Source organism: Lepidochelys kempii, chromosome 17 (assembly GCF_965140285.1).
Source record: "Lepidochelys kempii isolate rLepKem1 chromosome 17, rLepKem1.hap1, whole genome shotgun sequence".
Taxonomy (NCBI): Eukaryota; Metazoa; Chordata; order Testudines; family Cheloniidae; genus Lepidochelys; species Lepidochelys kempii.
In genome coordinates, this window is record NC_136396.1 from 6,734,342 (window position 1) to 6,762,272 (window position 27,931).

At 39.0% G+C, this 27,931-nt stretch overlaps 1 protein-coding gene across 1 annotated transcript in view; it reads left to right on the forward strand.

The window, feature by feature from the left end:
• APPBP2 (amyloid beta precursor protein binding protein 2) overlaps positions 1–27,931 on the forward strand; it is a 43,339-nt gene that overhangs the window by 5,834 nt on the left and 9,574 nt on the right. The window contains exons 2-10 of the mRNA XM_073315484.2: positions 11,409–11,497; positions 13,835–13,986; positions 14,701–14,824; positions 22,317–22,485; positions 24,320–24,409; positions 25,870–25,937; positions 26,015–26,120; positions 27,057–27,181; positions 27,439–27,524. Of these exons, the coding sequence (XP_073171585.1) occupies positions 11,409–11,497; positions 13,835–13,986; positions 14,701–14,824; positions 22,317–22,485; positions 24,320–24,409; positions 25,870–25,937; positions 26,015–26,120; positions 27,057–27,181; positions 27,439–27,524 (1,009 nt within the window). The remainder of the gene's footprint in view (positions 1–11,408; positions 11,498–13,834; positions 13,987–14,700; positions 14,825–22,316; positions 22,486–24,319; positions 24,410–25,869; positions 25,938–26,014; positions 26,121–27,056; positions 27,182–27,438; positions 27,525–27,931) is intronic.

The following is a 27,931-nucleotide window of genomic DNA, read 5'->3' on the forward strand; positions in this document are numbered from 1 at the left end:
TGACTTTAAGGAAACTTGCACTTGACTAACTGGCTAAAGGCAATTTTGTGGATCTATTATTTGGATTTTCAAGAAGTTTTAGAAAGTGTCCCTCATAAGTGACAATCAGGGCCAGCCTTATAGATGGGTGATGTAGGCAACTGCCCAACGGTTAAGGCGGTACCATCTAAGTACCTTATGCTACCAGGTCTGGACTGCCGGAACGGGGGTGAGTGCAGGCGAGCCGAGGGCTGGAGCACCTGGCCAGCCGGGGCCAGCTGGGCAGAGTGTGGGCAATGCCGTCTCGAGCTACCAGAGCAGGTGAGCCAGCCCCTAGGTCCGCCTTTCCCACGGGCATAAGTGGTGGCCACACACCTGCTCTCCTCCTTCTAGGTGGTCAGGGGGTATATGGCCATGGGAGCCCCTGGGTTCAGAAACACATTCCTGTGAAGCCCACCTGGGCTTTACAGCCCAGAACTGATCCTCATACCCTGCGCCCGATGCTGCTGGTCTCAAACTCAAAGAAATTGAGCCAAAATACAAGTTCACTCAGGGTGTCCGGCCCTGGTGACTATTAAGGAAAATCACAGTTGAGTTAGGTGCAGAGTTCTAACATAGATTAAAAACTAGTTAAAGAAACACTATCAATATATTTTAAAAAATCACATTTCTGTTTGAAAAGCTTTAAAACTATTTTATTACAAGAAGTAACTGATATTAAAGGGAAAATATTTTTCTACTTCTTTCAGTTTCCTTTGTGCACTTGCCAGCACTTTGTACGTAACCCAGTTTAATTGTTTTTCTTATATAATTAGTTCTATCCATTTCCCCTGTTTGTGGGGTTTTGCATGGGGCAACAGGGGAGAGAAAAACATTGATTAAAATATGGTTGTGAGACAAAAATCATTTGAAAAAGATATAACTGAAAGTTGTTCCAAGTATTTTACTTCCTGCTGTCTATTTTTTAAGTTGTCTGTATTTCAACCTGACCATGTTAATTTTGAGCAACAGGCATTGTAGTTGTGGTAAGTAATGACAAATGGAGCTGATATTGGTTTGTTCCAGGGCAGTATTGGGACCAGTGTTTGATATCAGTGACGTTGAGGAAGAAGTAGACAGCAAACTGGTGAAGTTTGCCAATGATACAATTATTTGAATTAGTGAAAACTTTGGAAGACTGTAAGGAGCACAGATTCTTCACAAAGCAATAACATAAGGGGACTCAACAAAAGGAAATATATGTAGGGGGTGTGGGGGTGTGTTTTGTTTTTTGTTTGGAAGAATCTGGTATTTGCTGCTGACAAATACAAGATACTGGACAAGCTGGACCAATGGTCTGATTTAACAGGACATTGTAAGCAATGACATATATGATTTTTCTGGCCATGTATACTTTTTTTCTGGACTCGCTTGCTCCTTTGGTGCATTTGAAGATTTGAAAACTGTGTTAGTTGTAGTGTTTTCTTTTTTACACTCTGGGATTGCAGTTTTGTACCAATATAGACTAATGAGGATGACCTGTGTGGTTTATATTGGTTAATGTGGAATGTCCTCAAATGCTTAGGCCTAGTCTACACCTAAAACTTAGGTCAACCTTGCTATGACACTCAGGGATGTGAAAAATTCCCACGCCTGAGCTATCTAGTTAAGCCACCCTTTAGCCCATTACACACACCTCCAGGTCAATGGAAGAATTCTTCCCTAGGCCTAGCATGGGGGTGGGTTTACTGCAGCAGTGGAAAATCCCCTTCTGTCCCTGCAGCAAGTGTTCACGTTCGCATAGCTTCAGCTGTGTGCTGCTGTAGTATTTGTAGTGTAGACGTAGCCTTGGGTTCTCCTGGTCAAAATTCCCTTTAAAAAATGTTTAAGTTGTTGGGCTAAATTGACTTATAAAAAATAATTCTTTTGAGGTCTTCTGATTGTTAATCACAGGAACAATGAGGGAATAGCATTAATTTGCTTCAACACATTGGTACTTAAAATTATAACATTCAGTAATTGCACTACAATAAAATTAATTTGTACTGTGAGAATAGCTATTTAGGGAAAAGCAATGTCACTGTAATCACTTCGTCTGTCTAATTGAAGTTATGAGGTAAAACTTCGAGAGTTTTCAGAGTAACAGCCATGTTAGTCTGTATTCGCAAAAAGAAAAGGAGTACTTGTGGCACCTTAGAGACTAACCAATTTATTTGAGCATGAGCTTTCGTGAGCTACAGCTCACGATATGCATCCGATGAAGTGAGCTGTAGCTCACGAAAGCTCATGCTCAAATAAATTGGTTAGTCTCTAAGGTGCCACAAGTACTCCTTAACTTCGAGAGTGTTTTTCAAAATGAATGGTAGGTTCTGAGTTAGCTTAATCTAGAATTGCCACGATGCATGTTTTGACTGTAGCTGAAGTACCATGTTTTCTTACTGTGTGTTCTGCTAATCCAAAAGAGGAACGCACACAGCTAATAAAAGCTGTTGTATTATGTCTATCTAATCAATTCTCCTCTAGAGCAAAACAACATGAATAAATAGAAATTTGCTGAAACAGCACATGGCTTGCAATAAAATGTCAACTCTGCTTTGCAACAGTATTTAATGATCCTTAGCAGTGGTGATACTATCCTATGGTTGAGTTTGCTTGAATCATGTGTCTCTCTGAGCTGACTTTGCTTGTTGATGAATTACAGTCTTGTAGAAAATGTTTGTAACAAAAAAATCTTGTTTTGTTCCAAGGCTCATGACACTTGGACAGTTAATTTAGTGAGGGAGGAAAGGGTAGATAAACTGTGAAACAACTGCAGCTATTCCTTCAGAGTGAGGGTTTCTGACCAGAGTAGTATAAACAAGGCCATAAATAAGCACTGTGTCTTACAGTGAAGGGAAAAAGCCTTAAGTTGATGGGTTACATTTGTAGGATTTTTGCTGTGAATGTTCTGTGTGATTTCAAGGATTTTATCAAACCTTATGTTTGTGCGGTTTTAGTATGCTGTACTCTTTGGGCAGAAATCAAGTGTGGAATGGAAAAGACTATTTTTCTCCCCAACCGTTTCTCCTCCCCATTTATTCAAGAAAAGCACCTTTCAGAAAAGCAACCAGTGCAGGCACGGAAGGATTCATGGATGATTGTAAGACCAGAAGGGACTGTTGTGATCATCTAGGCCAGGGGTCTCAAACATGCGGCTTGTGGGGCTATTTCATGCAGCCCGCCAGCTCCTTGCGGTCCCCCCCCACATTTACCTAGAGCGGCTCTGGCCTGGCACACACTGGAGGCAGGGCAGGCTCCCTGCCTGCCTGCCCTGCCCCCGCGCCACTCCGGGAAGCAGCCGGGACTTGGGGGAGGGGGCCCAGTGGTCTGTGTGTTGCCCTGGCCGCTCCTCCAGATAGCTCCCCCGAAGCTGCCATTGGCCGCGGTTCCCTGTTCCCGGCCAACAGGAGCTGCAGGGAGCAGTGCCTGGAGGCACGGCTAGGGCAACACAGACCCCTGTGCCTCCCCTCCCGCAGGTTCCGGCTGTGTCCTGGAGCAGCGCGGGGACACGGCTGGCAGGCAGGGAGCCTGCCCTGCCCCCCGGTGTGCGCCGGGCCGGAGTCCAGCCCCTGAACTTCTCTGCACCCCAAACCCCTCCTGCACCCCAACCCCCTGCCCTGAGCCCCCTGCCGCACACTGAACCCCTCTGGGAATGGGGGTGGGAAGAGGCGGGGCCTCATGGAAGGGGCGGGGCCGGGGCAGCAGGGGGCGGGATGCCAGTGATGTGGCCCTCAGGCCAATGTACTAATCCTCATGTAGCCCTCGTGGTCATTTGAGTTTGAGACCCCTGATCTAGGCAGACCTCCTGCATGATACATAGGCCGTGGGAGTGCCCTGAATTAATTCCTGTTTGATCTAGGGCACATCTTTTAGAAAAATATCCAGTTCTTGATTTTAAAATGTTCAGTGATGGAGTGTCTAAATCTAAATTTGGCTAGCTTCAACTTTTAGCTGATGAATCTTGTTATACCTTTGTCTGCTAGACTGAAGAACTTTTTATTATAAGCAAAAAGAAAAGGAGTACTTGTGGCACCTTAGAGACTAACAAATTTATTTGAGCATAAGCTTTCGTGAGCTACAGCTCACTTCATCAGATGCATTCAGTGGAAAATACAGTGGGGAGATTTATATACAGAGAGAACATGAAACAATGGGTGTTACCATACACACTGTAACCAGAGTGATCACTTAAGGTGAGCTATTACCAGCAGGAGAGTGGGGGGGGACGGGGACCTTTTGTAGTGATAATCAAGGTGGGCCATTTCCAGCAGTTGACAAGAACGCCTGAGGAACAGTGTGGGGTGGGGAAGGGAAATAAACATGGGGAAATAGTTTTACTTTGAGTAAATGACCCATCCACTCCCAGTCTCTATTTAAGCCTAAGTTAATTGTATTCAGTTTTCAAATTAATTCCAATTCAGCAGTCTCTTGTTGGAGTCTGTTTTTGAAGTTTTTTTGTTGAAGAATTGCAACTTTTAGGTCTGTAATCGAGTGACCAAAGAGATTGAAGTGTTCTCAATCTCTTTGGTCACTCGATTACAGACCTAAAAGTTGCAATTCTTCACTACAGATTATCACTACAAAAGGTTTTTTCCTCCCTGCTCTCCTGCTGGTAATAGCTCACCTTAAGTGATCACGCTCTTGTTACAGTGTGTATGGTAACACTTATTGTTTCATGTTTTCCATGTATATAAACATCCCCACTGTATTTTCCACTGAATGCAACTGATGAAGTAAGCTGTAGCTCACAAAAGCTTATGCTCAAATACATTTGTTAGTCTCTAAGGTGCCACAAGTCCTCCTTTTCTTTTTGCAAATACAGACTAACACGGCTGCTACTCTGAACCCTTTTTATTATAAGATATCTCTTCCCCATGAGAGGGAAGTCAGCCTAAAATCTTCTCTTTGGTAAACTAAATAGATTGAGTTCCTTGAATCTCTTGCTATAAGGCATGTTTTCCAACCCTTTAGTCATTCTTATGGCTCTTCTGTGAACCCCATCCAATTTTTCAATGTCTTTCTTGGAACTGTGGTAATCAGAAGAGGATAGAGTATTTCAGTAAGAATCATACTTGAGCCAAATACAGAAGCAATATAACTTTTCTCCTGCTAAAGTAAAAATGTATCTGTTTGTAGCTATCCTTGTCTCCAGATTACATTGACTTTACATTTCTCAATTTTGTCCTATTTATAAACAGTATTTTAATAGTGTTGGAAATGAGTAGAGGAAAAGTCTTTCAAAGGGATGCACTAAACTTGAAATCTATCCGTTTAAGGGAAAAAAATAACTTTTTAAGTAGTACACCTGTTCCAAATTTTGCTACCAATTTTTAAAAGCACATTTTTCTTTCTCTGTGAAAATGTTTCTGTCTCTTTCTTTGTTAACAGTTGCACATACAGAGGAAACTGACTGCTCATGGGAAAGAGTGAAACGGCATACAAAGTGCTGTGAAATGTACAAAGTAAATAAACTAGGAAAATGTCTAATCTCTGTAATAATCCTAGCTGTTGCCTATAATAGATTTAAAAATTTAAGGTTTTTTTTTTTTTTTTATCATGACACGATAAAAAGTAAAGTACACAACAGTTTCTTTAGGAAGGTGTTTTACGTGTCAGATCTTCAAGCATCCACCTTGGTTGTCATGCTGTAATAAATCTATGTTGTTACAACTTCTGTAGAAGAATATAATTTTATAATGTATGTCCTTTCATCCTGAAGGGCCTCAAAGCACTTTCCAGGCCTATTATGAGAATAATCTAATCTTACCAATTGTAAGGTAGAATTCAGCACATGTTTAACAGCATACCATACCATGTTAACATCAATGGGGGAAGGGAGGGCTGGAAGGGGGAAGGGAACTACAAGATCCAACTGAAAGGTTAGGGGTGTATTGGGTAAAATAGTGTGTTGCTTTAGACTAGTAGCTAGTACTCTTGGTCTAACAAGAAGCACCACTGAATATTTAATAAGAACTAGAGCTGATTGTTTTTTATTTGGGGTGGGGAGGAAGGAGAAACTCACAATGGTGTTTTACCTTTTTTTTTTGTTTGTTTCTCACGCAATGTCATGAGTAAATGCACAATAGTGCTGTACTTTGGTATTTGTTCCATACTGACTTGGGCTCTGATCCTGAAAAAATGTGTCCATGTAAGTAGACCCATTGACTTGAATAAAACTCAATTTTAAGCACTTTAGTAGTATGTGAGTTTGCAAGATCATTGCCTTTAAGTGCCAATTGCGTTGCCAACATCACAGGGTTTGTCTGTACAGAGAGTTGCCCTGGTTTAACCCCAGGTATGAATTTAAACCAGTTTAGTTAAGTAGTGCAACCCCCTGAATGTCTTAAGCTAAACCAGTAAAAGCCACTATTAAACTAAGATAAGTGCCTACATGAGGGTTTGCAGTAGTTTAACTAAACTGATTTATTAAAGCAGTGCAAGTTTCTTTGTAGAGAAGACCTTACTTTAGCCTCCTGAGTTTTCATATCCAATACTGACTGGTCTGTTTAACCTTGAGTTTTGGCAAGATCACAGCCTACCTTCTTAGTACCAAGAAATGTTTTTAAGTGTGGTTAGCTAGAAAGGTGCCATGTTGGGCCTGGTCTACTTTTAAAATCAGATTGACCTAGCTACCATGACTCACCAAGTGGATTAGCTACAGCAACAGAAAAACCCTTTCCATCTCTGTAAAAAACATCTACATGGTACTAAAACAGCATAGCTACAGCGCAACAGCTGTGCCCCTGTAGTGCCCATAGTGTAGACAAGCCCTGTTGAATTTCCCTGGCCATTGTAAATGGGAATGAAGATTAGTGTGCATTCTAAAGTTAGGTGTAGTGTTTGGAAAATTTAGCAACTGTAGCTAAAATAATAGACATAGATTTCTAAAAGAATTATTCTACGCTATAGTGTCAACAGTGGGGTTCCCCCGCGCCCCCCGAAGGCAGGTTAGAAACTGTGATGTATATCATTTTGACAAGACAAATGCTTTAATTTTTTTAGCAGCTCTTTCCTTTATTTTAATTATAGACAAGTCTGTTGTGCTCTTCACTGGAATATTGGCATATCTGACCATATTAAAAATGTCAACTTATTTCTAGAAATATAGAGCATTTCATTTTTCAGACTGACTTCATATAATTTGATAGGGTGATGATGGTTGACTTTCTTCTTACTTTCCGTACTGTTTTTTATAAACAATCCTTTGTCAAGGGATCCTCGTGTGTGTGTGTGGTTGTGTTGTGGGTGTGGGGAATCCTCATGAGATTCAGCGGCACCCAGCTTGTATGATGATGTCTTTTTAAAGAGATTTTCTCCATTTTAGGATTGAGTAGTGTCACTCTCAGAACTCTGTTTTGAAGAACATATGATAGTCTTATAGCTGTGTGTAGTGCAGGGGCTGGCAAACTTTTTGGCCTGAGGGCCACATCGGGTTTCAGAAATTGTATGGAGAGCCAGTTAGGGGAGGCTGTGCCCCTGCCCCCTATCCGTGCCCCCCTGCCAGGATTCCAGCCCCATCCACCCCCCGCTCCCTGTCCCCGACCGCCTCTGGAACCCCTGCCCCTGACTGCCCCCCCGCCACCCCATCCAAGCCCCCCTCCTTCCTGACTTCCCCTCCCTGCCCTCTGATCACCCCGACCCCATCCACACCCCTGACCATCCCCCCAAACTCCCCTGTTTATCCAACCCCTGCCCCCCGCTCCCTGCCCCCTTACCACACAGAGCATAGGCGGCTGGCGGCGCTGCAGCCGCGCTGCCCAGAGTGTTGCGCTGGGTGTAGTATAGTAAATGGCTCTCTGTAACTGCTGCCAGTAGCACATTCCTACGCGGAGCACTTTAATACACTACTCCGGCAGCACAGTGTGCTGAGGCTGTGGGGGAGGGGCCGGGGGCGAGCCTCCCGGGCCCAGGAGCTCAGGGGCTGGGCTGGAGGGTCCCGCAGGCCGGATGTGGCCCGTGTGGTTTGGGTTATTATTAAATTTAAAAATATCAAGCCATGCATGAAGTGCCAAGACTTAATGTTGCTGTAGCACAGTGGTGCACAACCTGTGGCCCGCAGGCAGCATGCGGCACCTTTATTTTTTGATACAGTTGGAAACCATTCTAGACGAGTCCTATGTCCTTTTTCTGTAGATGGCCATTAAATGATCTACCGCAGTAACTGATATCAATTTCTGCAATGGCTTCTAAGGCAGAAAACCGGAGTTAATTGTTGAACGTGAGTTTACATTTAAACACCAGATAGCTTAAGCTTGTGTCAGAAAAAGTATTTCTTTCAAGAAACAAATATTCTGAGAGATTCAGAACTACAACAATGCTTGACAATGGATATTTCCCTTGAACTTGACATTTGTTTCAAATAAACTAGCTGGCCTTGTGATCATGAATTCTCAGTCTCTGTGTGGGTTTCCAACAGATAACAACTTCTTCCTTTCTTGGGTCACGTGGCGCAGGTTTGAGAAACTTGTATAACAGTGGAAATCCTGTTTCCAAGGGTTTCTGAATGTGCTTGTGCTTATTAGAAGGAAAGGAGTACTTGTGGCACCTTAGAGACTAACCAATTTATTTGAGCATGAGCTTTCGTGAGCTACAGCTCACTTCATCGGATGCATGAATCTTCTAGAAAAACTGCCTGCTACTCATCATAATTTGAAGTCCCCCTTTCTTTTCTAAATCAAGTATCTGTTACCATGTGTTTGAAAATGCAGCATTCATACCACCACAGATTAAGTAGACTTAATCTGGGTTACTTCCTTTAAATTTTTTTTGCCAGTATTTGCAGAATAGGGAGTGGATGGTAAATATGCCAAGCAGTCAGAATTTCGGGTTACACTAGGAAAAATGGAAGTTTGTCATTTGAGTGGCAGGTATGCAAGTCTATGCCACTGAAAGAAGAAAAGAGATCTGCAGGAATCAGTTGTAGAAAAGCAAATATCAGTAACTTTTCCCAAGACAAATTATATATCTATTTATATAGATTTTTGACTCTGATTTTAAAATTAGGAAGTATTGACTAAAACTCCACATATCTTCATCAGCCTGTAAATCAAAACACAAGTAAAATACGAGAGAAATTTTACAATACATATATTATAAGATTGTGTACCCATATTTTAGAAATATTTTTATTAAAAGGATTTTAATTACAATTGATGTTTGGGAGTGTAGGGCTGAGTTTATGATGCTAGCAGTGTGGGAGTCTCAAAAAAGGGACTAATGCTTTTTAACTTGCTTTAATAATGGCTTGCCAGAAAAAAGGAAGAAAAAAAAATCTTGGAATTTTTTTTTAATGGAGCAATGTACATATTGAACACTAAAGTAGTATTTGTGATTGTTAAATCAATATTAATGCAGCTTGGTAACTTTTTTAGTTCCTTTCACAAATGACCTCATTCAGCAAGACATCTGCCTCCATTGGTGTTATTGAAATTCAAGTTGTGATTGAGCAATTCTTTAATTACAGAAAATGCACTTCAGATTCTTTGATGTAAAGCTGTTACTTCATTGACTTTTAGACAGCTAGGCTGAGGAAAATGGAAGTACTTACTTGTATGCATTTATTCTAAGACAACGTCCTCCTTCTGACAAAAGAGGAACATTTAGTAGTGCAGTGAGTTACTCCCCTTCTTTGATGACCTTAACCCTGTGAAGTATAGAAGAAATGCAGTATGTATTTGAAGGGTAACATTATATGAAACTTTATGTCATTTAAAAAGTGTTGCGATATTTTTGCAACAAAATAGATGACTCAGAGGAAAATGTGTTTGTTGCAATTGACATTATTAGGTCAGCGAGTTTTCAGGTTTATTGGAGGATTTATTAAAATATCCAAACTTGCTGTTTTCTAGAATCAACATTAAGTGCTGCTATGTATGTACTTAAAAAAATTCTGTCCATTAAAGGTGTGCTAATCTACTTACATATTGTGTAAAATGAGTTTCTCTCCTTACATTACTAATGACTTAATTTTTAAAAATTAAATTTAATCTTCATTTATGTAGCTTACTTTCTGCTCTGCATTCAGCTTATACATTGAAATGATCAGTCTCTTGTTTTGATTAGGTTTCTGTTTCTCATGTATGAACACACTGATGTTATGTGTCTGAGTACAAACACTGTAGGAAAAAATATATATCCCAACAAATCTGTTTCAGTATTATGTAATTTATATAAAAAATAAAACTATTTTAGCTTAACTTAAATTTTGGACCAAAAGAACCGACAGTATCTCTTAACTAACTTTTCCCCCCTCAAAACTAAGTGTTTTGATGAGCACAGAAAAGTACATAATGTACTAAACAAACCAACTTGGCCTATGCTCCACAAGAATCAGAGAATTGGCAAGCAATAACTAATTTTTCCCAACAGTACAAAACTGTTAAAAGAATAATGCTGATTTGAAGTTTCTCATATTTCTGAGCTACAGACAGAGTAGAGTAAATAATACGTCTAAAACTGTTTTTAAAAGACTTCTTTCTACAGGCTTTGAAAGAAAAACGGTCACATCTCTTCAGCTCGAAAATGTAGTTGACTGGGGGAGAATGGCTACTCACTTTCATTTTGGTTTATAGTCCGTTTCAGCACGGGATAAAGTAGGGACACCTTCTGAGTTGTCAATATCCCTTTGTCTGCCACCATGCATTTTACAGAATGGTGTTAGAGTTAAGAATGAACACAGACCAATTCTGTTTAGCCTTCGAGATCTGATGCAATCCCAGTCTGTGCGGGTATGGTTGCAAGTAGACAATCTGAACAGCTTTCCATTATGAAGCATCTTGGGAATCAAAGGAATTAGTAATCATTTTTAAATAAGTTTACTGATTTGTTGGCTGACTGCATTCGTGTGTGATCTTCTTTCATATGGCATTTCAAAAGCAATGTGCTGGGATTTATAATTGAATTTTGAGATTTGAGAACCATTCTAATGCTTCAGGGTACCTAGGTGGATCCCCCTGTTCCACCTCGCTAGCCCCCACTGTAAGTGTGAATGGTGCAGTTGTGTGATCAACTGTATATACTGTGTTGCCCAGTGAACTGGTATGTTTGTGGCCATAATTGGTTCAATAAAGGAATGACAGCAAGGACAATAGGGCGTATTGGATGTTTTAGAACAGAGTGCTGGATAACTCCTTTTGTGACTTACTATCCACCTTATCTCTTTCCTTGAAACTTTACATCTGTTTTTCTACAGAATACAGCGATAGCACGTTATTGTTTGTTGGTAACTGAACTCTCCCTTGTGATTATTTACTCTTGTTCTAGTTAGTCCGCTGTCGTTCACAGGTGATGTGGCAAGTAAAGATTTTAGAATAATGTTTTACTATTAATGTAAAATATCTGTTTTACTATTCAGAAAATGTTTAGTAGATTTCATAATTTTAAACTTTTTTCAATTTTTTTGCTTCTTCCAGCTTTACCAACAAGGTCGCTTATGCCAGTTGGGTAGTGAATTTTGTGAACTAGAAGTTTTTGCAAAGGTGTTACGAGCTTTAGATAAAAGGTAACCATCTTAAATTATTGCTCAATCACATTTCATTTTTCTGTCTTGTTTTAATCCCTTTTTTTTTTGGAAAAATTACACAAAAAATGTTCTTGAACTATTCATACCTGTATCTTTTCCATAGCTACTTTCTCGTACACGCATTCATCTATGACTCTCTACATTTTAGGAGTTGAGTATATCAGGGGTTCTAAAGAAAATCTGATTTTAATCCTGGCAAGGTATTTCCCTAATCTTTCTAAAGCCAAAAATGGTCTAAATGTGTACCTAGAGGTTGGGGTGGCTAGCAAGATTTTAAAGCTGACATTACATTACTTTGCCTGGTTTCTATTGTTGCCAGGCTATAGAGGCAAAATTTCATGTATTGAAATAACTGACTTTCCAAGCCATTCCTGAAGTGGGCTAAGCCCTCTTGGGTATTTTGAAACAGTTGATTGATATATCTTGGGAGAAAGGTGGAAATTCAGTTTTCTATTCTGAGACTCTCCCCTTTGCCCCCCAGAACACATCCAGCTTTTTCTCCCCCCCCCCCCCCCCCGCCAAAAGAAGAGAATATAAATGGGTGGGTGTGTCGCTAGATAGACAAATACACCCATCCATACACACCCTGTGTTAAGGTTGTGTTTAAATACTTCAGGAAAAAAAGGGAATGTTGTTGATATTCTACACTGACCATGTATTGTTATATGTTAATTAACCTTGTTAATTCTGCATTACAACAGGTACCTATACATGCCAGGGCAATGTAATTGTAATGTCTTGTTGTAAATGACCCAAAATATCAATAAATAAAATCTTCTTCCTCCCTTTCCCCACACCAAAAAATACGCTGTTCCATTGTCACTATGTTTATATCATTCAGGACACAGCGAAACTTCCCGATCGCTGTTTTTAAGTAATGGCTAAAACAGAACATGATGCCTAGGGCAGATCACAGTTAGGGTTGTCACTTTTTTTTTTTAACATTCCCTTTAAAATTACATTGCAATGCTTCACAAGGCAGCAGAGGGTTCAATGAAAGGTACATGTGTTAAATTACTCTAACCATCATTTAGAGGGAATAGGTAAAAATGTAGAAAAATAAGACCAGTATGTGATACCAAAGAAAGAAATGCACCGATACACTGGGTGTGTAATACACACACACACACCTTTAAAACTAATCTAATTTTATGGACCAGCTGGTCGTTAGCACTATATAAAATTACTACAAGTAAACGGACTTTTATGCCATTCTTCAGAGCTTAAATATGTCGGCATTTTACCTGGGTGTTCAGCTCTTATGCTTCATTCCTGGTCTTAAATTTGAAGAATGTGCCTCCCCTATGGTCTCATATTTTACTGATGAACAGTAGAACTCCACTCCAACTTCACAGAAGGGCTTTTGAATTCCAGATCACTGTTTCTGTCACATCTCTTAGTTTTTAGGTAAATGGGTAAAGCCATTAAAATCTTTGTAGCATTTGTCCCCCATATGAATTTTCTGTTAGTTTTACTTAACAAAAATATGCTAGACATGAATCCTGTGGGGGCCTTGGCAACCCTCCAATGTTATGCTGAAAAGATCTGTGGCTGCAATACTCGGCTCTCTTTACCCCACAGAACATATGCTGTATTAAAAAGCTAAATGCAAGTTCAGCTTCATCCTTTTTGAAAGCCTTAAATCAGACCAGTAAGAATATAGCAAATGTATAAAGGATCTGTCCCTATATGCCTGTGTGATTGTCTGCCAAAATAATAGGAAAAACTTCTTAAGCTGAGGAACTCCATCTCTCTGACAGTCCCATTGTGTTAGACTTGTAACTGGGCTGTATTCTCCTCTGAATCCAGAATAAGCACTAGCTTTTTAAAAAGCTATCACCTTTCTCCTTATTGTATTTTCCTGGTCTTAGACTCTGAATAACCTCCTTTTACTATTGGTTTCTACACAGTTTTAATTAAGAACTTTGGAAACTGGCTTCCGAATATGTTTCACGTCTGTGAAATTGGCTTTTGGTTGAAATTCAGAATGATGGATCATTTCCTGTTTTAAAATCTGTTTTTTAAATTTTGTTGGCTGTTTTTAATGGCGTGTGTAGGTGGCTTCTGTTTTTAAAATACCCTGCACTGTTTCCGGAACTGTATAAATCCGCTTTGTAACGTACAATGCAACAACTGTATACTACTGGTCTTGAGGTAGATGGGTCTGGGCACTATTTTCAGGGGGTTTTAGATATTTTTTTTTATTTTTTTTTTAGTATTTATGACTTGAGTATGTAACATTAAAAAAATAACTCACTGGAATACTTAGGGGTTTTTTATTACATATTAAATAAATACTGTTTTCTTTCCTTTCAGACACTTGCTTCATCACTGTTTTCAGGCTCTGATGGATCATGGAGTAAAAGTTGCTTCTGTGCTGGCCTATTCATTCAGTAGATGGTGCTCCTACATAGCAGAATCAGACTCTGATGTAAAAGACAAAGCAATCCAGATTGGTTTTGTTTTAGGTAGGTGGTGATGAAGTACAAGGCCATTTAACTATGATGCTTTAGCTTAAATTAAACTTGAATTAAAGGCATAAAAGAATAAAATAAAGTATTTTAGAACATCTTTAGAAGATTACGTTTAGACATGGGTTTGGAGTTTGAAACAGTTCTAAAATATATTTTATATATATAAATATACATATATTTTTTCTGGTCAGGTTCTGATTCAGTGGAGCTGTTTTTAAACAACACTCTTTTAAATACACAGAAGGGATTAGAAATTTGGTAGAAATGATATGTACACAACATGAAAACTTTTGGTTAATTTAATATATATTTTGGACAAAAAACTGAGGGAGAGAAATATACATAACACCAATAAGTTATATTTTGATTGAAGATGAATCCTTTCACATTTACATTTCATCCCCTTCAAACCAAGGACTGTTGCTGAACCCAACAGAATCCCCATAATATGAATAGAACCTCACGATATTTCTTTGTAAAGTGGTGTAGTAACATGTCACTGCAAGGTCATCCTGTCTCCAAATTATGGTAGCACTGACTTCCTATATCTTAATTTGGGCACAGGATACCCACTTCTTCCTGTTCTTTTATTCTTAATCTGCAGTGAAAGGGCATATTAGTACAAATTTCACAAGCTTTCCAATTAAGAAAAATTAATCTTTTACAATTGAATGGTGTCCAAAGGTTTGTTTGGTCTTGAATTTCCAGGAGGGTTCCTATCAGATGCTGGCTGGTACAGTGACGCTGAGAAAGTGTTCAGTTCCTGCCATCAGTTGTGTTCCCTTCATGATGAGATGCCTCACTGGTGTCGTGCAGTAGAATGTTGCGTAAGGTAAGCTTGGACTTGAACTACTTTGAGTCCTGTTGCATAATTTATTGTAAATTTTAGGTCTTGTTTATGTTGAAGAGTTCTGAAAGCATCTTACTGCAAGTTTTTCTTTTTGGTCTTTACGTCCCTGAGTTCTTCGATAGCAACCAGCTGTCCAACTGCTCCTTGTGGCAATAACCACCGTGGCTTTCAAAAGTGATGGATAAATACGTTGCCTAGTTATTTCTGATAAATGGTCAATAGTGGAAAAGTTAGCATTGTAGACTTAGATTTCTGAGTTAACATTGTATCCGTTTATATTCTGAAAGGTCTTAAAGGGACCGATGTTTTTTAATGAAGGTTAGATTCTACAGAAAACAGAAGAAAATCTGCTGGGAATTCCATGAGGCTCTGTCCTTCAAATCTGGAGTTTCTCTGCCTACTAACTGTTTGGTCCGAGGTTCTCACCATAAATAATGCAAGGGATGGTACTATTTTTCTCTAGATAGCTAGAGGATTATCAAAGATACTAAATAATGTGTCATGTTTATTTATATTACCATTACGTGTATAATGTATCACAACACTTAGCACGTTACAGCCAACACCAGGAACCTATGTATGTCTCATCAGTTGGACTCCGCTTCAGTAGTTTTCAATTCAAGAAGTACTGAAAGGCCAACGCTAAACTAACAAAAGAATGTGCAGTTAGTCTCTCTGTGCTGCAAGAATAACTATGCACTAACAAAGTTGTATGCCAGGACATGGTTTTTGGTTTTTGGTTTTTTTTTTATTTTTATTGCTTGTGTGGACAGCAAAACAATGCCCCTCCATATTAGGGAACAGTGTCAGAACCCACACAATTATAGAATCATGTTTTCTTTTCATGTTAGCAACAAAAACCCAAACGTATATTACAATATGGATGTCCTTAAACACGTTGGTTAACATGGAGACAACCATGGTTCTTACAGTCCAGTCAGGCCCTTAGCTTTCAAAATGAAGTCCCTTGATCAGAAGCATATGAGAGGAAACAGTTCTTTATGTTCAGCCATACAACAAAAAATAAAAAAACACAATAGGCAGTTCAAATTGCAGACCTATCAAATAGCCACGCCAAGAAACCCTTTTTACAAATGCTAAATATAATAAATAATTCTAAAAATCCTTTTGGGAGGGGTGGGGGGGGCAGAGAAGTAACTACACGCAACTTCAAAGGCATGAGACATTCAAGTAAATTGGTTGGTGTTACAATTTGATCGCTTTGCACTGCAGAATTCCCTGCTCTTACCACTGTGCCTGTATATTAGAAAGAAGTTGGATATTTTTTTTTTTTTTTTTTTTTTTAAGGAAATTTAATCAAATCTTGCCTTCAAATCTCCCAGGTATATTGCAGACAAATTTGACACCCGTCTCCTAAAAGTGGCTTCTGGTCGTCTGAAAATTTTGGAATATAATCTGTGCCAGTTTTTAATAACATGTCACTAGTTACTTCACCTTTCCCGTACTTTGTGTACAAGTAATCTTATATTTAGCTTTTTTACAATTGACCTTCACAGTTCACTGCAAAATTACTATAGGCAGGGCGTTCTTGGTGAACCTGAGCAAATGACATGACTTGAAGACTAACCCTAGGGGTGTAAAGCCTTACAAAAGAGTATGTAGCTTTGTTCTTTGCAAACTCTATGATCACAAGGCTGTTTTTTACCAAGTTTTAACTTGTTCAATCTAATTGCCATATTCTGCCTACAAAAGGTTTTCAAGGAAGCCAAATATGTTTAAATATAGAACAAAGTTTTGCTGTTTCTCTCAGCCTCCGTATCTACTTCTCATTGGAGATAGTGGGCACGATCTTGTTCAGTCGCAAAAGGAAAGATTTCTCTACAAATCTCTGTGAGAAGGTGTACACACAACCTGGAACCTTCTCAACTTAATTTGTTCTCAACATAAGAAGCAAAGAATTTCAAACTACAGAAACATGGCTGCAAAATTAATAATCCTTGCTAGTCGGGGAGGATGTGTAAGGAAGACACAGATATGAATACCCTGTAAAAATACAATTGCATTAAAATAGAAAGATGCTCTGAACTCCTCACCAGTGCCTTGGGAAAAACTGTTACTTATTTATTTTTTGAGCACCAAGAAATGTCATAGGCAAGTTAAGTACAAATGTGGTCACCACCTTAAAGAGCAAACAATGCCAACATGACACAAGTTTGCCTCATTACTCAGCAAGAGGGTTAGCAGCTGAACATGGTTTTGTGACAGAAAACATCTAGACTGCTGGCCTGTTATCTAGGACAGCCAGCGATACCTGTTTCGGGACAACAGCTCGAATGAAGTTTCTGGGAAAGATTAAAGCTAAAAAATGTAGATAAAAGCGAGGAACTTAAGCCTACGCACCTAAGTAAGGAACAAAAAGGGTATCTAAATAAAGTATATCAAGTCCCATTGGAATTGGTTTTCAAGTTTGGGCTTTTTACACAGGATATTCTAAATAACATAATGTTTAAAAATATTCAAAAAATATAGTCTTGCATTACTTTGAAGTACTGTGTGGAGTTTGCTTACCACATGTATCAGAACTATTGGCAATAGCTGCAGTAAATTACTATGAACAACAAACAGAAAACATAATTTATTTATTGCTGTGACACACACTTTCTTCCTCTCTCACCTGCATGGAAACAAACCAAAAGGAGCATATATATTATATGCTAAACTACGTAGCATAGCCAGTTGGTCCGGACCTCCCATTTCCTCTTCTTTGGTTCAATCTTCTGCCAACTTTTCAAATTGCTGTAACTATTCCACTTTTATCTGCTAGTACTTACTGTTGTCTAAATGCCCAAAAAAAGGGGTGTGTGTATGCACAGGTAATGTTTTTCTTTGATTTTATTTGACAAAACAATTTTTTTAAACTATTCTCAAGAGGCTAGTAAGCCAGACATTCAAAAGGTCACAAGTATAAGCTTTGGAGGTACTCTCAAATGTCCTAAGGCGTCTTATTCTAGTTCTGTACTTGATCTTCTAAAATCCCAGGCTTTTGGTAGGGATTTACACACTCACACAGAATTAGATCAAATTACAAAACCCAGCTGGTATATTAAAAGGATTTATTACCTTTGACTGAAGCCTCCAGATTATTGGTTATTGCCTGTGGCCAGACACTGGTTTAGATGCACTAACAGAAGTTGACTCACCACAGCAGATCATGTGACTCCAGATTTAAAGTTTTTTCTTGTCCTATAGTGGAACCTGACGACATACCAGAACAGGAACTTTTAAGTTCTTGGAACACCATGCCTTGCTGTATCTTATGCTCACACAACCCCAGTAACTTTTCAAAATTAATTGACTTTGCTATTTGTGCATCATATTCCTTAATTATGTTTACCTGAGCAAATACTCAGATCTGATTAGATTGCATGGTACATGTGGTAACAACATTCTAACACTGGATCAACTGAAATTATTGGCTTGAAAGATTCCCATCTCATTTTGGATAACAGCTTTTTATTTTTCCTTTAGCTGGCTTTGTGCCTTGCTGATGCATAAGGTGACGTTGCCAGATTGAGGACTATGTCACTGCAGTGTCCTTCCTGCAGCAGTCTGTTGTTGACTGTTAATCTAAAGTGCTGATTCAGTGGTGCAAAGTTGCGTTTTCTTCCTTGTTCTAATAATTGATGATAGTTCATTGTTGCTTTTAGTAGGAATTGTATACATATATTTCTGTAAATGCAGTGCAACATTATGATGATATTTTGAATATCTGTTCAGTTTTCTTGCTAAATTCACCTGCCTTCAGGATTTCAGATGAAAGTTTTACTTTATTTTATCTGAACTTAGATTTTTCCTAAACTAAATGTAAAATGTAATAAATGTTTTTCTATGCCTTTGTAACAGAGTAACTTAGTCTTAAAGAGACCATGGTGGGTGAGGTAATACCTTTTATTTGATCAAGAGACAGGTTTTAGAGTGACACTGCAAATAGCTTAATTTTAGCGCTTACGGACACTGACGTTCTGATGGGGAGAGCTGGGAGATACAAAAAAATGAGTAGTTTCACATATCTTACGCAAACACTCGAGCTCTTTTAAAAGTACCATATGAATATAGGAGGTTACTGTTTTAAGTGAAGCAGAGTTAATATGTATAATTTCTAGGAGTTCTACATCTTCTGTTATTTTGAGTTTGGTTCACTATAAGTAAATTGTCTCTAGTCACTTTCATTCTGAAATAAATGTCTACTGGTAGACAAGCACCCAAAATAAATTTTTTAATTCACGTCTTTTGTTTTATTCATCCTCCCTGATTGAACTAACCTCATTATCCCTAGCCTGATTCTTGCTTGCATATTTATACCTGCCTCTGGAAATTTCCACTACATGCATCCGACGAAGCGGGTATTCACCCACGAAAACTTATGCTCCAGTACATCTGTTAGTCTATAAGGTGCCACAGGACTCTATGCCACTTTTACAGATCCAGACTAACACAGCTACCCTTCTGATACTATCTGCTACCCAAGATCCATAAACCTGGAAATCCTGGACGCCCAATCATCTCAGGCATTGACACCCTGACAGAAGGATTGTCTGGCTATGTAGACTCCCTCCTCAGGCCCTACACTACCAGCACTCCTAGCTATCTTCAAGACACCACTGACTTCCTGAGGAAACTACAGTCCATCGGTGATCTTCCTGAAAACACCATCCTGGCCACTATGGATGTAGAAGCCCTCTACACCAACATTCCACACAAAGATGGACTACAAGCCGTCAGGAACAGTATCCCCAATAATGTCATGGCAAACCTGGTGGCTGAACTTTGTGACTTTATCCTCACCCATAACTATTTCACATTTGGGGACAATGTATACCTTCAAATCAGCGGCACTGCTATGGGTACCCGCATGGCCGCACAGTATGCCAACATTTTTATGGCCGACTTAGAACAACGCTTCCTCAGCTCTCGTCCCCTAATGCCCCTACTCTACTTGTGCTACATTGATGACATCTTCATCATCTGGACCCATGGAAAAGAAGCCCTTGAGGAATTCCACCATGATTTCAACAATTTCCATCCCACCATCAACCTCAGCCTGGATCAGTCCACACAAGAGATCCACTTCCTGGACACTATGGTGCTAATAAGCGACGGTCACGAAAACACCACCCTATACCGGAAACCTACTGACCGCTATTCCTACCTACATGCCTCCAGCTTTCACCCAGACCACACCACACGATCCATTGTCTACAGCCAAGCTCTACAATACAACCGCATTTGCTCCAACCCCTCAGACAGAGACAAACACCTACAAGATCTCTATCGAGCATTCTTACAACTACAGTACCCACCTGCTGAAGTGAAGAAACAGATTGACAGAGCCAGAAGAGTACCCAGAAGTCACCTACTACAGGACAGGCCCAACAAAGAAAATAACAGAACGCCACTAGCCGTCACCTTCAGCCCCCAACTAAAACCTCTCCAGCGCATCATCAAGGATCTGCAACCTATCCTGAAGGACGACCCATCACTCTCTCAGAGCTTGGGAGGCAGGCTAGTCCTTGCCTACAGACAGCCCCTCAACCTGAAGCAAGTACTCACCAGCCACCACACACCACACAACAAAAACACTAACCCAGGAACCTATCCTTGCAATAAAGCCTGTTGCCAACTGTGTCCACATATCTATTCAAGGGACACCATCATAGGGCCTAATCACGTCAGTCACGCTATCAGTGGCTCGTTCACCTGCACATCTACCAATGTGATATATGCCATCATGTGCCAGCAATGCCCCTCTGCCACGTACATTGGCCAGGCTGGACAGTCTCTACGTAAAAGAATAAATGGACACAAATCAGAAGTCAAGAATTATAACATTCAAAACCAGTTGGAGAACACTTCAATCTCTCTGGTCACTCGATTACAGACCTAAAAGTTGTAATTCTTAAACAAAAAAACTTCAAAAACAGACTCCACTGAGAGACTGCTGAATTGGAATTAATTTGCAAACTGGACACCATTACATTAGGCTTGAATAAAGACTGGGAGCGGATGGGTCATTACACAAAGTAAAACTATTTCCCCATGTTTGTTCAGACATTCTTGTCAACTGCTGAAAATGGCCCACCTTGAGCCTACAAAAGGCTTTTTTTTTTTTTCTCCTGCTGCTACTAATAGCTCACCTTACCCGATCACTCTCATTACAGTGTGTATGGTAACACTCATTGTTTCATGTTCTCTGTGTATATAAAATCTCCCCACTGTATTTTCCACTGCATGCATCCGATGAAGTGAGCTGTAGCTCATGAAAGCTTATGCTCAAATAAATGTTAGTCTCTAGGGTGCCACAAGTACTCTTTTTTTTTTTTCTTCTTCTTTCTTTTTATAGCCATTTAGTAACAGTTGTTGGCCAGGCAGGACAAACAATTACATAATTCTTCCACCTCCCAACGGCTTAGAGAGTAAGAATTCAGACTTGACATTACTAGATAGATTTTTTTTTTTTTTTTTTTTTTTTTTTGTGGTAAGTACATTTAAACTCCTTTTATTTGGTAGGAAAAGTTCTCTAAATATAGGGTCCTATGTAACTCGGTGTACTTTTCAGTAGCTTCCGCTGTTAACCTGTCTTCTCCAAACTCATAGACATGCTCCTCTGGAAACACTTAATAATATTTGGAATACAAAGCATTATCTACTTTGCTAATGTATTTCTAGAGCAACTATGATCATAGCAATTAAGGATAAGTTATTCTTTTATCTATTTGAGTGAGAAGAGACTTCTTCCAGTATAGTGAAGATTATTATCACTACTATAATATGCACTCAAAGGCAGCAGTACGCTGTTATGGGCATGTTTGACACAGAGCTCAGATCAAGACCAAACAACATTGTCATCCCTGCCTTTCCAAACAGGGAATTTATCTTTCAAATGAATATGGTTTCACATGTGTCGGGGATGTGATGTAAGCCTCTGGGAGAATAACTTCCATGTGTATGTTTGAGAGTTACAGTGCTGCTTAAAATAAGGATTGGATACATTTGTACAGAGAATGGAGAGGTTTCGGATGTGGAGAGGCAAAAAAAATTAGCAAATAGTTTTTGCTTCAACACAGATCTCTGGTCATGGAGATAGTTGTATAAGTGTCAGGCAGAATGGATTTTATTAAGGATACAAAAAAGGCCCAATTGTTTGAATGTTTTTAAAATGTCTGAACCATTTGTTGATATATCTAAGACCTACGAACAGTAAAAATTGTTTTGTAAGAGCCAACAGAAAATCTGGCATTGCAGAGCACTACTGTTAGAACACTATCTGATATTTCTTTGGCAGCACTGGATTCAAAGCAAGCATAATTTTGTGAGGTGACAATAGCTCAACCCTGGTATAATTAGGATATCCGATTACAGATCTTTGATACTGCTGTACATTGAAGTCAATTATGGAAAACTATTTAGAAATAGCATAAACTGTTGCAAGACCATTTTAATATATTTTCCTCAGATTGCTGCATGTTCGAAATGGCAACTGCAAATATCATTTGGGAGAAGAAACATTCAAACAAGCTCAGTCTTATATGGACAAACTTGCAAAACATGGTCAAAAGGCAAACAAAGCAGCACTTTATGGGGAGTTGTGTGCACTGCTCTTTGCAAAGAGCCACTATGATGAGGTGAGTGGTGGTGTTTTTTCTTTAGGGGAGTTCTCATTAACCCTGTTAAGATTCTTCGTCTGTGGGCAGTCTGGGCTGGTTTTCTGACAAAGACTTCTGAACAAACCAGGATGTGTGTGTGTGAGAGGGATTAACAGACAAATATTTTGTTTACCGAGGTTTTTTTGTATTTCCTTTGCTATTTGCGATAGACTGTTAGAACAGTGCGTGGTATGGTAGTGGGCACTGATACACATTAGATTCTCTGATGGTATACTTTATTTTTATCAAGTAACATGAACCACAAGGGGACCAATGTCACTTTAGTTGGTAAAGTAAAACTCCCATTGTTTTATCAAAGTCTTGCCTGAACTACAAACCCGGAAGTACTGGTAACATACAGAAAACTGACATGCTGTTTTATACAATTTAAAAAGTGGTTGCTCCAAATAATGAAAATGACTTGGCTTTAAGAAATACATAAACATAATGAAAAAAGAAAATGAGTACTTGTGGCACCTTAGAGACTAACTAAGGTGCCACAAGTACTCCTTTTCTTTTTGCGAATACAGACTAACACGGCTGCTACTCTGAAAGCAAACATAATGAAGAAACTCCCGAAATATGTATTTTTATATTTGAGGACATTTTAATTATTTTTTCTCTTTCTCATTTTCTTAAAAGCTATTCTAATACTTGTGTATTTCTGGTATCTTATAGCCAAATGCACATTTGCCTGTAATTTCTTGTGGTACATATTTCACAATAATTACGCAAATAACTACAGTAGAACTTCAGAGTTATGAACTGACCAATCAACCACACACCTCATTTGGAACCGGAAGGACACAATCAGGCAGCAGCAGAGATAAAAAACCAAATACAGCACAGTACTGTGTTAAACATAAACTACTTAAAAAATAAAGGGAAAGCAGCATTTTGCTTCTGCGTAGTAAAGTTTCGAAGCTGTATTAAGTCGATGCTCAGTTGTGAACTTTTGAAAGAACCACCACAATGTTCTGTTCAGAGCAACGATCGTTTCCAAGTTACGAACAACGTCCATTCCCAAGGTGTTCGTAACTCTGCGGTTCTGCTGTATATTTCAAAAAATGCCGTGAGGTTATGGATGAGAATAGCCGAACAAGCAGAGTATTTCGTTGCAGCCATTCTGTGAATCTGATTTCAGTAAAACTGTATTAACCTGTGGCTGCTTTCAGTTCCTAAATATTTTAAACCTGACCAGAAAGTCCTAATATTATGTGCATTGTAAACATGACGTAACAATAAAAAATTAGCATTTTCCTCTTGCCTGAACAAGGTAATGCTTTGTAACGTTACTGCAGAATAACATTATCTGGAAAGTTAAAAATTTAAATTAGGCTTATCTAAGATTTTTCAAGTTGAAATGTTAGAAAACACTTTAAGAATTAATCTCTGAATAAATTTATCCAAGTATAAGTAAGTAAATGTTTGTAGTTGTTCTTTCTAGGTAGAACCAAAGATGTATGTGTTTGCTCCTTTTCCTGCTAAAAAGATTGTCTATTTAGAAAACGGTACAGGGCCATGATACAGTGTACAGGACTGTACAGTCTCCCAGGGGTCCTGACTCTGAAACTGACTCATATGAATTCAAGGAAGTCATTTAATCCCTCTTTCTTTTTTTTTCCTCCTGGCTGTAAAGAGAAATATTCCGGAATTCAGGCTTAAGTAATAGCTTTAAAGCAATTTAATTCCTAAATCAAAAGGTGTTATAAAAAGTCAGTCTTTTTTATTATGAGGGTCAAGTTATATTTCCTTAATGTTTCAGCACAGTTGAGTTCAAAGTTTATTATGTTGAAATCTTTTTATTCCGCAGGCTTACAAGTGGTGTATAGAAGCTATGAAGGAGATCAAAGTTGGCTTGCCAGTAAAAGTAGTGGTGGATGTCTTAAGACAAGCTTCAAAGGTGAATTTAACGTTCAGATTCGTAGCATAGTTACAAATGAGATCTATTAAGGCAAGCTTATATTAAATTAACATATTTTAAAGCCTATAGAACACTTGGATAACCTGTTCCAGTTCAGTGGCATGGTATCTTGTTTGCCCAGTTACTTTGCCAACTTCTATTTAGTGCCTAAAATCAACTACTTGAATTTTGGATCAGTGAAGACTTAGCACATCATTTAAAATGATACACTTTAACCTTCCTGCTGTGAAAAACTGAGTTATAGCTGTTTTAAGGAACAATATTATCTACAGGCCAGTCTGTGTATACACCTACTGTATGGCATGCTGGTGTGTAATTTATTTAGTCCTGAGGTGCATTAAAAGTTACCTAGTCAGCAGTACACATCAGCAAGGTTCACACGGACGCTTAGTGCACACCACACTCAAGCACCACGCACTGAGTGGATGATGTAGAGAGTTGGCTTGCTCCCCATCTTATCATAAATAGGTGAAATGCAACAGTTACTTCTGTTTCGAGTGCTGATTCCTGAGGGTATTCACTGCACGTGTTGTGCATCTGGGACCAGAAATTCTTCAATAGCAGTGTCCATTGTTCTGCACCTGCATGCTATGCCTCCTTGTGCTGCAAATTGTGGGCATACGTGGCAACACAGACTGCCTGCCCGCCCACCCAGTTGCTGTTCTGCCACTCACAAGTTGGGGGCACAGAATCCTCCTGTGTCCACATTCTCTTCTTCCTCTTTTTGTTTACCTGTAAATAATTGCAAGTAGCGTCTGGGAAGATTTTCTTGAATTCACTTCAGAATTCTTTAGTAATGATGGTTAAGGCTGCAATTTAGTCGCGGAAGTCACGGAATTCGTGACTTCAGCCTGCGGTGGTTGGGAGCTGCAGAGTCCTCTGCTGCCCCTGGGGCAGGAAGCTGTGGGGTACTCCCGCCACCGCTGGCAGCCCCTGAAGCTCCCTGCCGCTGGCAGCAGTGGGGGAACCCCCCCGCTCCCGACAGTGGTGCAATGGGAGAACCTTCCAGCTCCTGGCCGCCAGGGATGGCAGGCAGCTCTGGGCTGCTGCGGAGGAACTCCCTGAGCTCCCAGCCTCCTGCGGGCAGCTTGGGATGCCCAGAGCTCCAGGCGGCAGGGTACCCTGCAGCCCCCAGCTGCTACAGGCAGCTCCTAGTCCCTACAGCTGCCACGCTTGAAGTAGTGTGGGATCTACAGATCCCCATTTTGTCAGGGATATTCTTAGTAAAAGTTAGGAACATGTCATGGCTTGCGTGAATATTTCTTTTTTTCCCGTGACCTGTCCATGACTTTTACTAAAAATATCCGTGACAAAATCTTAGCCTTAATCATGGTGAATATTTTGAAACTGAAGGTACTAGTAGGTGAATAAGTTCATATCTAGAACAGACATGCTTTGAAAATACAGTCTCATGTAAACTTTATTTCCTGTCTTTTTAGGCTTGTGTTGTAAAACGTGAATTTAAGAAAGCTGAACAGTTAATAAAGCATGCAGTATATCTTGCACGGTAAGTAACACTACTGAAAATACCATCTCAAACTATTTTCCATTACTGCCACTTGTTAACATTTTTGTCTTTCCAAGGGAGCATTTTGGAGCCAAACACCCAAAATATTCAGACACACTATTAGACTATGGATTTTACTTGCTCAACGTAGATAATATATGCCAGTCTGTTGCAATTTATCAGGTAAGTTTCAGTGTCCTATGTCTTTGTTCTCTTTTTAATATTGATAGACATTCAAATATTTCCATTTGTGCTCATGTAACAGCTGTCTGGGGTAGCTGAGAATTTAGTTGTTTGGTTTTGTTTTTTCATTTTTGTTTGTTTTTAAATAACTTCAGAAACTTGTAGTTCTTAGACTTTTTTTTTTTTTCTTCAATTTTGAAGTGTTTGTTTTTTGCAGTAGGAATGTGTGTATATATACACACACACGTGCTGGCACCCTTTTTTCTGACTTGCTAATATTTTGAACTAGAAGTCACTAGTCAAATAGGTATGATCATATTCATATATAGTATTTTTTGGTGTTGGTCACTTATTTGCTTCTTAAGTAAATCAAGTCACAAACTTTCTTAGCTCATGTCTATATTAAAAGGTAAAGTAACGTGCATTCGCGCACATTTTGGTTTGAGTGATTTATTTCAGTTTAGCGTACTCTGGTGAAAAACTAAACCCAATAATTTAAGACAAGCTAGCACAGTGTTCTTGAAGTGGAGTATGTTGAAGTTTTTCTGTTGTAGAAATACTTGTTAATTTCTAGGAAGTCATTTTATTTTTTTCCTTAAAAATAAACTAACTAGCTAACCTTGCTGGTGCATTTACTATATTACCCTAACAAAAAGAGAGAGTAAAATTCTTAGGGTGTCTATTTGCAAAGAGCTTTATGTAATTATCCTGTCTTGGAAGCTTGAATTATACTTTCAGATAAGCATTTTATATTTAGTCTTTCAGGTATCCTTACTTTTAGAGAGACCAATTGAATTCCCACTTTAATTATAAACTTCCAAGCCACAGTAAGAATGATATCTTCTGTAGAGAGGTAGTAGTTCTTTAGATTTAGAAACATGATAGAAATTCGGGAAATGTTCACAATGTAAGGGGCTTTTCTTGTGACTATTTCAGACAGCTCTTGATATCCGACAGTCAGTGTTTGGAGGTAAAAACATCCATGTAGCTACAGCTCATGAAGACTTGGCTTATTCTTCTTATGTTCACCAGTATAGTTCTGGAAAATTTGACAATGCACTGTGAGTACTGTGGTTGTTTTAAGCAGTGAGAAAATGTTGGTCCCTAATTTAGTGCAGTAAATGGGAAGAAATGTACTTTATAAATAGTTTGCAAATGGGTTTCTTGAAACCGATTAAATATCTCTAATTCTTATAATGTATCAATTGGGTCCACGTACTTTATAGATCCCTTTTTTATTTGGTGATGATTTGACCAGTAAACTTTAGAGAATAAGAAAATTAATTCAAAAATGTATGTATTTGAACTTTTGTTTCAGATTCCATGCTGAACGTGCTATTGGCATTATCACTCACATTCTTCCTGAAGATCATCTTCTCTTGGCCTCTTCCAAGAGAGTTAAAGGTAGCCCGTTTAGTTACAGTACTGCAGCATTGTTAATTTAATGCCTTATTGGTGGACGTCAGTTATTGAATTGCATTTTATTTCTGTTGTCCTATAGAGGTAGTGTAACACTGATATTCCCCCCACCCCTCCTTGCCCCCACTACCAAGTAACAATTCTATTAATTGGTCTGGCAATAAAAACTGTATCTTAAAGAGCCTTTCCTAGAAAGTAAAGATGCAGGTAATTTTTCTTATATTTTCACCACTGTTTTATACACTCATAGCTTTCCTAGAATTCTACATCAATTCATTGCCAAATTCTATGTGAATTTAAAGGGAATTATCTGATGGGTTAGCCAGGTTGTATAGAGGTTGTCCAATGTTCTGCCATGTGCGTGATCTGAATTTGAGGTTTTATGTCTGTCA